This window comes from Lactuca serriola, chromosome 6 (assembly GCF_051521515.1).
Source record: "Lactuca serriola cultivar US96UC23 chromosome 6, Lser_US96UC23_V15, whole genome shotgun sequence".
Lineage (NCBI taxonomy): Eukaryota > Viridiplantae > Streptophyta > Magnoliopsida > Asterales > Asteraceae > Lactuca > Lactuca serriola.
Genome location: NC_136413.1, coordinates 21,335,613 through 21,352,844, shown reverse-complemented (window position 1 = coordinate 21,352,844; position 17,232 = coordinate 21,335,613). Strand labels below are relative to the sequence as shown.

At 39.7% G+C, this 17,232-nt stretch overlaps 1 protein-coding gene across 1 annotated transcript; it reads left to right on the top strand.

Annotated features, from left to right (window-relative positions):
* Positions 1–487: 487 nt before the first annotated feature.
* On the top strand, positions 488–6,956 carry NCED4 (nine-cis-epoxycarotenoid dioxygenase 4). The gene is made up of 2 exons (XM_079006805.1): positions 488–1,962; positions 6,412–6,956. Exons 1-2 carry the CDS (start codon positions 545–547, stop codon positions 6,770–6,772), a joined length of 1,779 nt encoding a protein of 592 aa, XP_078862931.1. The 5' UTR covers positions 488–544; the 3' UTR covers positions 6,773–6,956.
* Positions 6,957–17,232: the final 10,276 nt, after the last annotated feature.

The following is a 17,232-nucleotide window of genomic DNA, read 5'->3' as shown; positions in this document are numbered from 1 at the left end:
AGTCTGTCCTAAAACGAAAGGTGTATTTGTAAGTGATATTTTTACTTAATAAATTATTCATCCATTTGAAAATGCATATTTTACAAACTTGTACAATAACTATAATGTGTTGTATATCATGTGGATAAATCAATTTATTAAGGAAAATATTAATTCTTTCTTGTTTATATATCATCAAAGAAAGAAAACCTATAAAATCCCAAAAAAAGTATTACTACGTATTTTTATTTTAAGTTGTAATAAAAACAAGATAACAGTATTATCTTTATAGATGCAAGTTTTGGAATACAGCTCAAGTAACTGTGGATTTTTTACACATGTCAGTCATATTTTTCACAACTATTTAGAATAAATATCATGTAATAAAAACAATATCGATGAGAAAATGCTATTTGTTGTATTTCGTATGGATATAAGAAATTATTGAAGAATAATATCTAAACACTGTAAAATGATTGGTCTTTTTCAGTATGTTTATAAAAAGCATGGATCCTCACTCAGATATGTGGAAGGCAATCAAGGCATTCAGTAATCAGACCACACAATGGATTCTCTTTCCTCGTCTTTCCTTCCAACATTTTCACCACCAAATTCCACCGCCTCTCATCCATCGCCGCCACCACCACCGCCGCGGCCGTCTACTTTTCGTGTCTTTTCCGTCAGAATCGAGGAGAAACCACAAACCGTCACAACCAGGTCCACCACCAAAAGGTCTAATAACCAAGAACGACCCACACCTCCATCGGTGAATATCGAGAAAAAACCGGTGGCAGATCAATCACTACCAGCGACGATCTTCAATGCATTTGACGACATCATAAACAAGTTCATAGATCCGCCGAGTAGGGTTTCGGTTGATCCGAGACATGTACTGTCGGATAATTTCTCTCCGGTGGACGAACTCCCTCCTACTGATTGTGAAGTCATTCAGGGTACACTTCCGAGTTGCCTTGATGGAGCCTACTTTCGTAATGGCCCTAATCCGCAGTATCTACCACGCGGTCCCTACCATTTATTCGACGGCGACGGAATGCTTCACGCCATTCGTATCTCCAAAGGAAAAGCCACTTTGTGTAGTCGATTCGTGAAGACCTACAAGTATAACATAGAGAAAGACGCCGGATTCCCTATTATCCCAAATGTGTTTTCAGGGTTTAATGGAATTGCTGCGTCTGCAGCTCGGATGGCTGTTACAGCAGGCCGGTTTTTCGCCGGACAGTTTGATCCGACGAAAGGTATTGGTTCGGCGAACACCAGCTTGGCGTTTTTTGGGAATAAGCTTTATGCGTTAGGCGAGTCTGATCTCCCTTATGCCCTAAAACTTGCGCCAAATGGTGACATAATCACACTCGGACGCCATGACTTTGATGGAAAGCTTTTCATGAGCATGACTGCTCACCCAAAAGTCGATCCAGTGACTAAAGAAGCTTTTGCTTTTCGCTATGGCCCAATGCCACCTTTCCTAACATTTTTCCGATTCAACGAAAACGGAGAAAAACAAGCCGATGTCCCGATCTTCTCAATGACAAATCCTTCGTTTCTCCACGATTTCGCCCTCACTAAAAACTACGCCATTTTTCCCGAGATCCAGATCGGAATGAGCCCGATGGAGATGATCGGCGGCGGGTCCCCAGTGAGTACTGACCCCGGGAAGGTGCCAAGGCTTGGGGTGATCCCTAGGTACGCCAAGGACGAGTCGGAGATGAAGTGGTTCGAGGTTCTGGGGTTTAATATCATACATGCTATCAATGCATGGGAGGAGGACGACGGTGATACGGTGGTGATGGTGGCGCCGAACATCTTATCAGTGGAGCATACTTTGGAGAGGATGGATTTGATCCATGCCTCGGTGGAGAAAGTGAGGATCAATCTGAAAACCGGAATGGTGTCAAGGCACCCGCTTTCAACCCGGAATCTAGACTTTGGTGTCATCAATCCGGGTTTTGTTGGGGTGAAAAACAGGTTTGTTTCTAAGTTTATGAAAATAGATATAAATGTTCAACATCAACGTATCAAATTTATTAACCTATTTTTGATAAATCTGTCATTTTTTAACATGTGCTTTATTAAATATAAGTAATATTACTTGTTATCATAATTAAATAATTAAATATGATTTTGAGAATACTTAAATAAAAAATACATAAGATGTTTTAATTATGAAAAATCATATTTAATTATCATAATATTCTTTATAAATAATATTTTCTAATTCTTAATATATGTTTTTAAGATTATTATTACAAAATTCTTAAATCTTTTGGTCAAACATATTGCTACTTAGATTTTCATGTATACCTCATATTTACTCATTTATAGACCACAAACGTGAGCATCACACATCAATGACATGATGATGAAATACATAAAGATACTGACATGATGTTGAAATACATAAAGATAATAAATATAATGTTATTGGGTTTTCTGAAAATTAATGATATTTTTGTATTTTAAAATAAATCGTTAGGAGTAAATTATTTTCAAATTACTTTATTTCATATTTATATTTGAAAAAATGGTATACGGATGATACCGTATAAAATGAAATATTTTCACTGTATTTATTTTTAACGAGTATATTTACTTTTCGTGAAATATAAAATCGAATATACAAGCATCAACCATACATATTTTATTAGAATAGTTGAAAACAGTGAAGTTGGAGTTGTGTGCGATGCGGTTTAGAAAGGTTTAAAGTCAAAATTGCAAACCGCACCGCAATTGCAGTTTAGGATTTTTGGAAACCGCAAACCGCACCACAAAAGATTTAAACCGCATAATGTGGTGTGGTGCTGTTCGATACAGTGCAGCCAGTTTTGATGTGAGTTGATTATTAACAAAAAAAAAAGTTTTATGCATTAGACTAGGTATTAACTAGTCTACTTATTTTTCTTAAGATCTTAAATATAAATTATTTCTACTAGTAAAAAGTAGCTACAAATGTTGTCTAAAACAACATCAATCGATCAAACAATCGATTGATAATTCTATAGCAACTAACATCAACCATCAACCATCAATAGTAAAAAAACAAACAAAATAACAGCTTGAACATAACTAGAAGTTGTCTAAAACAGAAGTCATCCAAAAAAACAGTAATCGATCAAATAAGCCATTTAGATTTTTGCCTAATTGGATGGAATATAAGCATAGCGTATGCCTTATGGTCTAAGTTTCGATGTAATTATCTAAGACATTAAGGCAATATGTTTTAATTTCCAAACATATTTATTGTTTACATATGTGTGTTTTATACAACTCTTGGACTTAGGGGTGCAAACGAGCCAAGCTACTCGCGAGCTACTCGAGATCGGATCGTTAAAAGCTCGACTCGAAACCGATTTTAAACGAGCCCGAGCCGAGCTCGAGCTTAATATTAGGCTTGTTTATTAAACGAGTTCGAGCTCAAGCCTATGTCACAAAGCTTGATTAGGCTCGCGAGCCTAAACGAGCCTTTATATAATATTATTTATTACTATTTATATATATTAAAATAAAAACATATTAGGGGAATTATGAATTTCGGGTATTAGTAAACGAGCTTTTTAACGAGCTCGAACCGAGCTTAAGCTTATTTAGGCACGCCTGATAAAAACGAGTCGAGCCCGAGCCCAAGCCGAGCTTGTATAACTCTTTACGAGCTCGAGCCGAGCTCAGTAAAAGAAAGCTCGAATCAAGCCGAGCTCGAGCTCGAGCCTCATATAACTTAAACGAGTCCGAGCCGAGCCTGGCCAGGCTCTGGCTCGGCTCGTCTCGTTTGCACCCCTACTTGGACTATATATATATATATATATATATATATATATATATATATATATATATATATATATATATATATATATATAAAGCTTAGTTACCTAAACTCACCATAATACGTAGTTTTGTTTGATATATTCATTATAATGTTTTTAAACATCAATCTCTATCTTGATTTACTTTTAAGATTTTTTAAAATTTCACTATATATATATATATATATATATATATATATATATATATATAAGAAACTCTTAAAGATATATATAAGCTTAGGTACCTAAATTCACCATAATACATAGTTTTGTTTGATATATTCATTATAATGTTCTTAAATTTCAATCTCTACCTTGATTTACTTTTAAGATTTTTAAAATTTTACTATTATCTTATTCTTACTTCACATCTTTTTGCCGAACACCTATATATATATATATATATATATATATATATATATATATATATATATATATATATATATATCATGTGGTGCAGTGCGATTTGAACCGCAGTTTATAACTAAAAACTGCAAACCGCACCGTATGTTGCGGTTTATAAAAACTATAAACCGCAAACCGCACTGTGAAAGTCAAAAACCGCCTTATGTGGTGCGGTGTGAGCGGTTTGTGCAGTTTTTTGCAAACCCCTATGTGAATTGTCTAGTTGACATAATGAATTAAATTCAATCATAATAAAATGTTACGCGTTAAATGAATAAGGAATTCAACTATCATTACGGTATTCGATGTGAAAAATGAAATTTTAAAGAGAAAATAACAAAAATAGCCATTTACACTAATTGGATTACAAAAATAGCCAAAAAAAATCAAAATTACAAAAATAGCCTACGATTTCGCAGATGGAGATGCCCCATCTGCGAAATGAGCATCTCATCTGCGAATGTACAAGCACCTAAAGCACAGCTGTGCTTTAGGTGCTTGTACATTCGCAGGTACTTTTAATTTTTTTTCTGTATATATAGGGTTAATTTCGCAGATGGAATAGGTCCATCTGCGATTTACTCTCATTCTATCTGCGAAATTGTGGTTCTTTTTGTATTTTTTTTTAGTTTGACTATGAAATGAATTGGTTTGACTACGAAATCATATTTTAGTTAAGTTTGTTGATTATAACAATGAATGAAGCCTTTATATTATAAAATATAGTTTGCAGATTTTTTTTTAACAGTTACAACATGTTATTTAAAAAAACAACAAACGATCCTTGTAAACGAGGGACATTTAGTATGGTAGTCAAACCAATTCATTTCATAGTCAAACTAAAAAAAAATACAAAAAAAAAACCACAATTTCGCAGATAGAATGAGAGTAAATCGCAAATGGACATATTCCATCTGCGAAATTACCCCTATATATACAGAAAAAAAATTAAAAAAAAAATTTAAAAGCACCTGCGAATGTACAAGCACCTAAAGCACAGTTGTGCTTTAGGTGTTTGTACATTCGCAGATGAGATGCTCATTTCGCAGATGGGGCATCTTCATCTGCGAAATCGTAGGCTAATTTTGTAATTTTGATTTTTTTTTGCTATTTTTGTAATCTCATTAGTGTAAATGGCTATTTTTGTCATTTTCTCAATTTTAAATAATATATTGTGATTAATAAATAAATTGTTTTTTTCTTAATGTTTCATTTAACTTTTGTGGAGTTCAATGAAAAAACTGTGAAGTTGTTTGAAAAGTTGAATGATAATATAATAATCCATTACATTTTATATAATTCATTGTATTATGGGCACCTAATGATTATAAGTTTTCATTTTTACAAACATAGAACTTATAAAATAAAATATAATGCCTTAAAGCGTTATTTTAAGTTTATGAAAATAGATATTAATGTCCAACAAATCAATTTTATTAACCTATTTTTGATAAATCTTTTAGTTAAACATATTTCTATTTCGATTTTCATGTATAACTCATATCGGCTTCATATTTACTCATTTATAGACCACAAACGTGAGCATCAAATATCAATGACATGATGATGAAATACATGAAGATACTGACATGATGCTGAAATACATAAAGATAATGTTGTTGGGTTTTTGAAAATAAATGATATTTTTGTATTTTTTTTTTTAAATCGTCAGGAGTAAATTATTTTTAAATTAGTTTATTTCATATTTATATTAAAAAAAATAGTATATGAAAAATATCAGAACTGAAATCGTACAAAATGAAATATTTTCAGTTTATTTATTTTTAATAAGTATATTTACTTTTTGTGAAAGATAAAATCGAATATACAAGCATCAACAATACAAATTTTTTTAGAATAGTTGAAAAAGATGAAGTATCTAGTTGACATAATAAATTAAGTTCAGTCATAGTAAAATGTTACTTCCGCATTAAATGAAAAGGATTCAATGGTCATTACATTATTAGATGTGAAAATTGAAATTTCACTAATATATTGTGATTAACAAATAAATTGTTTTTTTTTTAATGTTTCATTATTTTTATAGAGTTCAATGAAAAAAATTGTAAAGTTGTATGAAAAGTTGAATTAGGTTTTATAAAATTCATTGTATTATGGACACTCTAATGATTATAAGTGTTCGTATTCACAAACATAGAACTTATAAAATCAACTATAATGTCTTAAAGCATTATTTTAACAACTACTTCAGGTATGTGTATTGTGGAGTTGGAGACCCGATGCCAAAGATCTCAGGGGTTGTCAAGCTAGATGTGTCATTGGCAGAAGTTGATAGACGAGAATGCATAGTGGGTAGTCGAATGTTTGGGCCTGGATGTTATGGCGGTGAGCCATTCTTTGTGGCTAGGGAACCTGATAACCCTAATGCTGATGAGGATGATGGGTACATAATTTCCTATGTTCATGATGAAAACACCGGTGAGTCGAGGTTCTTGGTGATGGATGCCAAGACACCGACGCTTGAGATCGTTGCTACTGTGAAGCTACCCCGACGTGTGCCGTATGGTTTTCATGGTCTATTTGTTAGGGAAAGTGACATTAATAGGATGTGAAAATGAATGGTTCATTTTCATTGTTGAAGATAAATGTGTTATATATTTTAGCATTTATATGTATATAAAATAGGAAAATATAATATAGTATGATTTGATACGATACAAAAAACATTGCATATACTTTTCATGTAAAATATGTTCTAAGTGCATACTTCAATAAAGAGAAAAATTATAAGTGAAACATCAGTTTTAAGTATGTGAATTTTTATGTGTAATGTTGTAATTTATCCCATATTTGTTTTGTAACATGTTTAATAGGAACGTTTAGATAAACATTTAGAGTTTGTTTAATAAAATGTATGAAACTTTAATTTGGTGATATATGTAAAGAGGAGTTTTTGGACCATACGTAAAAGGTTCCATAAATAAGAATCACATACAAACTATGAGATTTTTGTAACACCCATAAAAATCATGTCAAATTTAAATTTTTAAAAACATTTCAAAACCATTAAACATTATAAAACTTGTTTTCAAAATAGTATAATATCATAGTATCCCGGAAACAAAATCATAAATATGAGGAGCTGTACGATCACGCATTTGCCTTCTCGCGATCATTTGTACCTGAAACAAAAACTGAAATTGTAAGCCTAAAGCTTACTGAGTTCCCCTAAAATACTGATACACTGCAAATAAAACATATACAAATAACATCATGTATTGGGTCCACAACTTTACAGACTGGATTACCCCTGGGCCCACAGTGTGAGTCTGGATTGCCTTTCGGGCCCACAGCTCACATCTGGATTGCCTACGAGCCCACAATATGAGTCTAGTATGCCCCCCAACTCCTATCTGGAATGCTCCTGAGCCTACAGTACGAGTCTGGTATGCCCTACCCGGCCCTAAGCGCGTATCTGGAATGCTCCCGAGTCCTCAATATGAGTCTAGCATGCCCCGCCCGACCCTCATCTCAACTAGTCAACCCTTGGTCAAAGTCCAAGTCAATGGTCAAGGTCAACAGTCCATGTTGACCGGACTCGTCGAGTGCAGTTCACCGACTCTTCGAGTCCTTCCTGAAGTCGAGAAGTCGTGAAATCCCCAATTGACTCTTCGAGTTTCCCTGAAACTCGTCGAGTTCGTGCATGTCCAAATGTCAGGAAAACCCTAACTGACTCGCCGAGTCATCCTACTGACTCACTGAGTCCATGCAGAAATCTTTGCACGACAATCTTCATCGGACTCATCGAGTTGGACTTGCAACTCGTCGAGTCCCTTCAGTCCTTTCTCCATTCAGATGCTTTTTAAGCCACTCCAAAGCTCCATACTGCATATCAAGCTTCCCAAGGCATGTTTATCACGTAAAGTTGCAAACTTTACGTGCATGCAAGGCTCTAAAGGCTTAAAATGTCAAATCCAAGCTTATAATGGGGTTTAACTCAAAAAGGAAGGTTCATACTTGCTAAAGCTGGAGACTTTATAGCTATAGAGACCAAGATAAGCTCAAATCTGAAGTTGCAATTTCAGATCCAAGCTCACACTCGACATGGTTAAGATATATAATAGAAAAGCCCTAATCTTAAACATAAAGAGATCTAGAAAGAGGTAAGGTCAAGGTAACGACTTGTTACCTACAAACTGATGCCAATAAGCAGCAGAGTCAGATCCACTAGCTCCTCTTACACTACTCCTCTTATACTTCAAGTCTTCTTCTTGCAAATCACCTTCCAAGCTTGAAAATCACACAAGAATGGAGTGCACACACGAATTAGGGTTTCTGGACTCACAAGGGGCTGTAAGGAGAGGCTAAGGGGGCAACGGATCATTTAAATAGGGTGCAAAACCCCAGAAATTAGGGTTTCATCCTTCACCTCTAACTCATCGAGTCGTGTCCCTCGACCCGTCGAGTTCGTCACTTAAACACGTGGCTAAAAACGTTCCTACTCGATGAGTCAGGGCATCCAACTCATCGAGTAGACCTTTCAATATGAAAAATAAAGCTGTAAAATTAATACCTGAGAGTCGGGGCGTTACAATTCTCTTCCTATTGAACTAGACTTTTTCCTCGAAGTCTGCTACGGTGAACATCTCCGGATAGTGCTCCTGCATCTCAGCCTCCAGCTCCCATGTCCAGTCAGACCCTCTTCGGTTCTCTTATTGTACCTTTACCAAAGGTATCTCCTTGATCCGTATAACCTTCATCTTCCTCTCCAAAATGGCCACGGGCATCTCCACATAATTCAGGCGCTCATCGACCTGAATGTCATCCAATGATAGTACTACCTACTCGTCCAGGATGCATTTTCACAATTGCGAAATGTGAAAAGTGTTGTGGATCTGACTGAGCTCCTCAGGAAGATCTAGTCTGTAAGCAACCTTGCCAACACTGGCAATGATCTGAATGGCCCAATGTATCGGGGGCCCAATTTCCCCCTCTTCCTTAAGCGAATCACACCCTTCCATGGCGAGACGTTCAGGAGTATCGTTTCGCCAACCTGGAACTCTAACTCTGATCAGCGTTGGTCAGCGTAGCTCTTCTGTCTACTTTGTGCAATCTGCAACCGCTGTCTAATTTGCTGAATCTTCTCAATAGTTTGTAAAACTAACTCTGTCCGCCCCATCACTCTGTGACCAACCTCACCCCAACAGACCGGGGTGCGGCATCTCCGCTCGTACAACAGCTCAAAAGTTGGGGCACCAATACTGGTATCATAGTTGTTGTTGTATGCGAACTCTGCAAGGGGCATGTGGGAATCCCATATTCTATCGAAGTCGATGACACAATCCCTCAACATGTCCTCGAGGGTCTGTATAGTCCGCTCGCTCTGGCCGTCGGTCTACGGCTGATATGTTGTGCTAAAATGCAACCTCGTGCCCAGCTCCTCGTGGAACTTCTGCCAGAAGCGGGAGGTGAATCTAACATCTCGATCGGAAACAATAGAGACTGGAACTCTGTGGCGAGCAACGATCTCGTGGACATACACGTCGGCCAGCTTCTCGTCCGACGAACTCTCCCGTATGGCCAGGAAATGGGCACTCTTGGTCAACCGATCCACGATGACCCATATAACATCAAATCCCTTCGCCGTCCTTGGCAACTTGGTAATGAAGTCCATCATGATCTATTCCCATTTCCACATGAGAATCTCTAGAGGTTGCAACTTGCCATGCAACCTCTGATGCTCGGCTTTGACCATCCTGCAGGTCAAGCACCTCTCGACGTACCAAGCGATTTCTCGCTTCATGCACGACCACTAGTAGCTCAAACTCAAATCCCGGTACATCTTAGTGGCTCTCGGGTGAATAGAGAAATGAGACTTATGAGCCTCCTCCATGACCTTCTGCCTGAACCCACCAGACATCGGAACCCATACCAGGCCGCATCGGGTCAACAATCCCCGACTATCCTACACAAATCGGGTGCTCTCACCCATAATCCTCTCTAGTTTCTAGTTCTCTGGTCGTATACCCTCAGCCTGAGCATCTCTAATCAAATTCACGAGTGGAGAATCCACCGATATCCTCATACATGCCGTTGGTATGGAAGACCCAGCTGACTTGCGACTCAGAGCTTCTTGCACCACGTTCGCTTTACCTGGGTGGTAAAGGATCTCGCAGTCGTAGTCCTTGACTGCATTTAGCCACCTGTGCTGTCTCATATTCAGATTTGGCTGATCCATGATGTGTCTCGGGCTCTTGTGATATATGGTACAACGGACCCCATAGAGGCGATGTCTCCAAATCTTGAGAGTGAATACCATCGCTCCCAATCCATATCATGAGTATGGTATCTTGTCTCATGCGGCTTCAGCTGCCGCGATGTGTAGGCTATCACCCGTCCTCTCTACTTGAGGACATCCCCCAGTCCCGTGATGGATGCATCACAGAACACTACAAAATCCTCAACTCCCTCCAGGAGATTCAAGACTGGAGCCTCGCATAGTCGTTGTCGAAGGGTCTCAAATACCCTCTGCTGCTCGGTTCCCCACCAGAAATCCACCCCCTTCCTCGTCAGGTGAGTGGGGGGGTACTCAATCTTGGAGAAATCCTGTGTGAATCTCCAGTATTACCCTGCCAATCCCAAAAAAAAATCCTGATATCCGAAGGATATTTCAGAACCTCCTACTGCATAACCGCCTTGATTTTGTCCGGATCGACCAAAATCCCCTCCTGGTTAATGAGGTGTCCGAGGAACTGAACCGCTCGTAACCAAAACTCACACTTTGAGAACTTGGCATAAAGACGTTCCTACCTCAGAACTCCCAATAACTCCCGAAGGTGATCCTCATGCTGCTCTCGGGTCTTGGAATACACCAAGATATCGTCTATAAACATGATGGCCGAGTGATCGAGCATCGGTCTACAAACCCAATTCATCAAGTCCATGAATACTATTGGGGCGTTGGTGAGCCCAAACGGCATCACCACGAACTCATAGTGTCCATAACGAGTATGAAATGCGGTCTTCTCCACGTCCTCTTCCCTAACCCTGACCTGATGGTATCCAAACCTCAGGTCTATCTTGGAAAAGCAAGATGCTCCCTGCAACTGATCAAAGAGATCATCTATCCTTGGGAGTGGATAATGGTTTTTCACCGTCAGCTTGTTCAACTCCTAGTAATCAATGCACATCCAGTGTAAACCATCCTTCTTCCTGATGAAGAGGATCGATGCTCCCCATAGGGAACTGCTCGGACGAATAAACTGCTTTCCCAACAGTTCCAGCAGCTGTGATGACAGCTCCTGCATCTCTGGTAGCGCCAATCGGTACGGCGCCTTGGTGATAAGGGCGGCACCTGGCACCAGGTCGAACTGAAACTCGACTTGTCTATCCAGAGGTATCCCTGGTAACTCCTCCAGGAACACGTCCACAAACTCCCTGGCCACTAGAAACTCTGCAACTGAAATCAGATCTCTGACTCGCGTATTCACCACATACGTTAGATAACTCGCACACTCGTGCTGAATATACTGTCTAGCCCTGGCGGCTAAACAAAACCCTGATCCCACTCTGGTACCCTCACCATAGACAATCAACTATCCCCCACTTGGGGTTCGAACCACTACCCGCTAACCCTCGCAGTCGATCATGGCACCGAATCGACTAAGTCAGTTCATCCCCACAATCACACCCCCCCATAGGGATCGGAATCAAGTCGATCGGAAAAGATACCCCGAAGATCTATAACTCACATCTCTGGTAGACCGAATAAGTGGAAACTCCGTGTTCGTTAGCGATAGAGACTCGCAACGGACACTCTAATTCTCCTACTAGCATATTGAACTCCCTACTAAACATCTGAGATACAAAAGACCGACTCACCCTCGAGTCAAATAAAACTAATGCAGGTAAGGAGTTCACTAAAAACGTACCTAATCATAGGTAAGGAGTTCCCGAGCCGAAAGACTATTTTTCTTGGAGCCGTCGGGAACTCTGGGGCTTCCGCCTCGTGCTAGGGAGGTTCCTTAGGCATTTCGGGGGGTTTCGAGGGGTTTCGGGGCTAATTATCAACCTATTTTAAATTTAACAGTACGAGGAGATTATATTGTTAAATGTCCGTGTAAAATTGATAACTTCTACATACGGACTCCGTATTCGTCTGTCTTTTTACCGTTGAGTTCCTATTAATGAGATATTCAACTCTCATTTTGGTCGCGTAGGCCAAAAACCGCTCGAACTAAAATTTGAGTTTCGGGTCGTGCACTGCTATACCAAATCTTAGAAAATTCATAACTTCCTCATACGAAGTCAGATTTGGGCGTTCTTTTTTTTTTTGTATGTTCTCGGTTTAACATATACTACAACTTTTGTTAGATTTCTAAGGCTAAAAAGTCCTCCATCATAAATTCACTATTTACGTCTCCCGATGTCGTGCCGGTTTTGCCGAAAAACTTCGACGTGACATAACGTATTCGTTATAACTTGGATTTCAGCGTTTTTTATATGTACAGAACCCTTTAGACATATTCTACAACTTGTTTAAGATTATTTATTCTAAATAATCTTTTATCAAAAATTCATTTTCGACCCCTATTATCTCTAAATTGACTAGCCCGGATCTACGGGCGTTACAATTATCTCCCCCTTAGGATGATTACGTCCCGAAATCATCAATGAAACAGGGCTCACATGATGAATCCATACGTTATCTCTTCATCCTAAGTAATAACCGTAACTTTGATGTTTCTTCGAACGAGTATCTAACTCTAAGACTTCCTAGCTGTAGGCGGTGCCCGATCTTGGACCCGCTCTTTATCTCATGTTAGACTTCCAATCATGATCTTCATGTCACGATCTCGATATTTAGTGGAGACTCCTTCTTTATCAAACTTGAGATAAGTTTCTTCCTTCGATTATCATAATAGACCGATGGGTAATGTTCTAATGACCTCTCATCGTATGATGCATTGCTTGGACTCATGTCTTTTAGAGTCAAATTCCAGAACAGATTATACCTTCCTTCATGTTCTAATCACATCTTAAAATGTAGCATTTCTAGCTACAAGAAATCGCCGTGATACCTCTACTAATCGCTTTGATTAATTATTCCGACTTAAGTCAGGTGCTACATCGAACTTGGTTCTCAGAACCACGTAACATACTTGTCGTATTCGGACTCAATTTGGTATAACCACTAGGGTCGGAATAACAACAATCTTCTTAGTCTTTACCGAAACAATGGTAACGACATACTTGAATAAAATGAAATCAATTACTAGCTACTTGGTAACTAATGTGACCTTGAATTGGCTCGGTTGATGGTGTTCACTTGGATCCTCGGCTGCCTCTGCAAGATCACAAAGAAGGAAAGCCGTCAGCCGCTTTCCGGGAGGAGCTCCCGGAAGAACGCTCCGACGGTCAATTTAGAGGGTATTTAGGGTTTATGGGTATATGCTCTTTAGAGAGTGAAGAGAGCTTACCTCGTGGGTCTGAGAGCGTATCCTTTTATACCTAGCGCCTTTGCCTGATCCGTACCATACAATATCGCTTTTTGGGGAGACAAGATCAGGGGCGCTGATTGGAGGGTCATGCGCCTTCAACCGTTAGGGCGCTCTCATTGGCTCTGACGGTAATGGCCTGATTCTTGGGTTTGCCCCCTGACCGTATCTTTTGTCTTGGAGCTGGGAGCGTCCCTTGGCGGACGCGAGCCTTCCGCCTGTGAATTCCGCTCCCAGGAGCGCCAGCGGGCGCTAAGCCTGCTGGGCTGAGCCTGGTTGGCGTGCCCAGCTCCTGGGCTAGACGCGATTCTGCCGTGTTACCCTAGGCACGTCATCAAGTCCCCCAGTCCAGTAGGCGTAGCATTGCAGCGCTAGTTACAACGTTCTGGACTTAGCTAGCTTACGCGTGTTGGTTTTTCTTTACTTGTTGTTCCGTCTTTAATGGCGACGTGACTTCACATGGTGACTGGCAATTACGTCATTGTGTCAGCCATTTAAATGTCCCGCCTCTTCATCACTTCTTTATAGGGACATTTACACGGTTTCTCTTTACCTTTTCTTCCTTCTCTCTTCGTCTTCCTCTTTCTGGGTTTATCTTCTTCTTTCTTTCTTTCTCATGGCAAATCTTACCAGTATCCTCCCTTCCGCCACTGAGTATCGTCAACTAGAGATCACATATGGCATATCTTCCCTGGAAGGTGTAGAGTTTCCTTCACCCAGCTCCAGTATCTCATCCCCTCCCTCTGACAAGATTGGGGTTTATTTGAAAACCCTAGATGCTGGCATCCATTTTCCTCTGACAGATTTTCAAGAAGAGGTCTTCCAGAAAGACGGTTGCAGTCTTCAAATGTTGACTCCCAATGCAGTCAACAAAGTGGTTGCGTTTGAAATGATCTGTAGAGCCAACGGGTATCTTCCAGGCTACTTCGTTTTCAAGTTTTTCTTCCGATTCTGCGTCACTGGAGACAAGTGCACCTTTTCGGTCCGACGAGGGGGGGCATGCACTGGTTCCCGACGGACGGACCACTAAAAACTAGCAGGATAAATGGTTGTGGGTGAACCAGGAGTTGGTCGGAAGCGGTCGGTACCGTGCGAATGCTTTTGCCGATACCATCCCCAAACTCTTCCCTCACAACCAAGGTGTCGCTGATTACCTGAAGAGTGTGCAAGTATCCCCTGAAGATTACTCCGAGGCTCTGCTTTCTGGTGTGGGGATGAGCCCTTCTTGGAGGCGTCGTGGCAAAATGGCGGTGTTTTTCTCCGTCGTTGACGGTCAGTGTTGCACCTCTCTTTTTTCCTTCTTCCCCTTATTACTTCTATATGATTGATATTCCTTGTTCTGACATCCTTAGGTGCTGAATCTTCCCTGTCCATGGATGTGATGTTACGGAAGCGTTATCGGGGGAAGTTGGAGTATCGCAAGGTGGATCTAGTTGATCGGCTTCCTCCACCTCGCCGGATGGATCAATTTGCCTTAACTGCTGCCCCTTCCATCTCCCCTACAGGCTCGTCAGCGTCGGAGGAGAATCCTTTACACGCTCGTCCTATCTTTGCTGTCATGCCCCTGGGTAGCACTCACTCCTCCTCCATGGAAGGTAGCGAAGACAACAAAGAAGGGATTATCACTAATGTCCAGTGGATGCATGCGAAGAGAAAAGCTGTCTTAGCCACGGGTGAGCCGGTTACCGGCGCGCCTACTATGACATCCCCAATTTCACGGCCAGAAAAGACCAATTTGTTTATGCTTTGTTTTAAAAATCAGAAGTAATCTTTTAAAGAAAACAGTTGCGGAATGTGTTCCCAAAACAAAATATGATAAGAATTTATCAAATCATTTCTTTAAAGAAATGTATTTTCATTAAATAACAAAATCTCGGGATGTCATGTTCTAATACAGACCAAAAGCATAAACAATATAAAATAGACCTTACAACAATTATTTATAACTACTGATCTATAATCCAAAATCTCTCGTCAAGTCCACCAACTTATACTCTTGTGCCATTACCTGTAATGCAAAGAAAACTGAGTGGGTCAGGCTTGGGAGCCTGGTGAGTATATAGGGTTTTCAACCCACAATAATATAATTATTATATTTAATCATCAAACAATCAACCCAATTACCCATCCCCATTATCTTCCTTGCTCTTAAGGGTCTACCCTAAGAATCATCTATTCGTTCACTCTGTATTAGGCACTAAAACAATAGTTGCCCGGATTCTTTATTAGGCACTAAGACAATAGTTGTCATGATTCTTTATTTGGCACTAAGACAATAGCTACCAGGGTTCTTTATTTAGCACTAAGACAATAGCTGCCAGGATTCTTTATTTGGCACTAAGACAATAGCTACCAGGGTTCTTTATTTGGCACTAAGACAATAGCTGCCAGGGTTCTTTATTTGGCACTAAGACAATAGCTGCCAGGATTCTTTATTTGGCACTAAGACAATAGCTGTCAGGGTTCTTTATTTGGCACTAAGACAATAGCTGCCAGGGTTCTTTATTTGGCACTAAGACAATAGCTGCCAGGGTTCTTTATTTGGCACTAAGACAATAGCTGCGAGGATTCTTTATTTGACACTAAGACAATAGCTGTCAGGGTTCTTTATTTGGCACTAAGACAATAGCTGCCATGGTTCTGTATCTGGCACTAATTCCATAGCTGCTATGGTTCATTCATCGGGTACTAAATCCATAACCACCAAGGTTCATCTATATAGTACTAAATCTATAGGTACCGATTTTTATCTTTACAGTACTAAATCCATAGCTACCGAGGTTTATCTTTAGTCTCATCCTCAAACTCATCCTTCATCACACACTAACTATTTCGTCTACCCATGTTCTACCCAACTTAATTGTAGATATAAAATACATATACAGTTTAACTCATTTAAAACCTATATAAAACATCCATTCCACACTCATCTCAAATAAACAACAATATATAAACACATAGCACGTATTTCATAACAAATACTTCATATTTATGTGTTAGAAGAAAGTGACTACACACTCACACAAAACATATACTTAATACATTCAAATAATACTTGTATTGAAATCGTGTTATGAAAGGAACTATACACTCACTTGATCAGAAGATGATCGGAAAACACTACGGCTTGTAAAAGTAGTATTCTTCGGTAGATATGGAAGATCTTCACACACCGGGCTTCTCGCAGGCAGAGCTTCGGCTTGGAAACTCTTTTCTTCTAGGGATCTTCGGGCTTCGGGACTTGCTTCGGGTCTCGGGATGATATCGGGGCTTTGGGGGGTTAAAATAGGGCTTAGAGAGAGTATCAGGAGTAAGAGAGATGAGAAGGAGCAACCAAAATCGGCTGACCCTCGATTTCTATTTATAGGGTGAATTTTCTGGGTTCACCTCGTGAGTTTCTAATATTCACCTCGTGAGCTACATATGCTCACCTCGTAAGCTCGATACATCATTACGTTCGTCATGGCCACTTGACCTGAAAGACGTCCATCATCTATTCACCTCATGAGCCACTAATTCTCACCTCGTGAACTACATATGTTCACCTCGTGAGTTCTGACAGTTTTGGGGTTTCG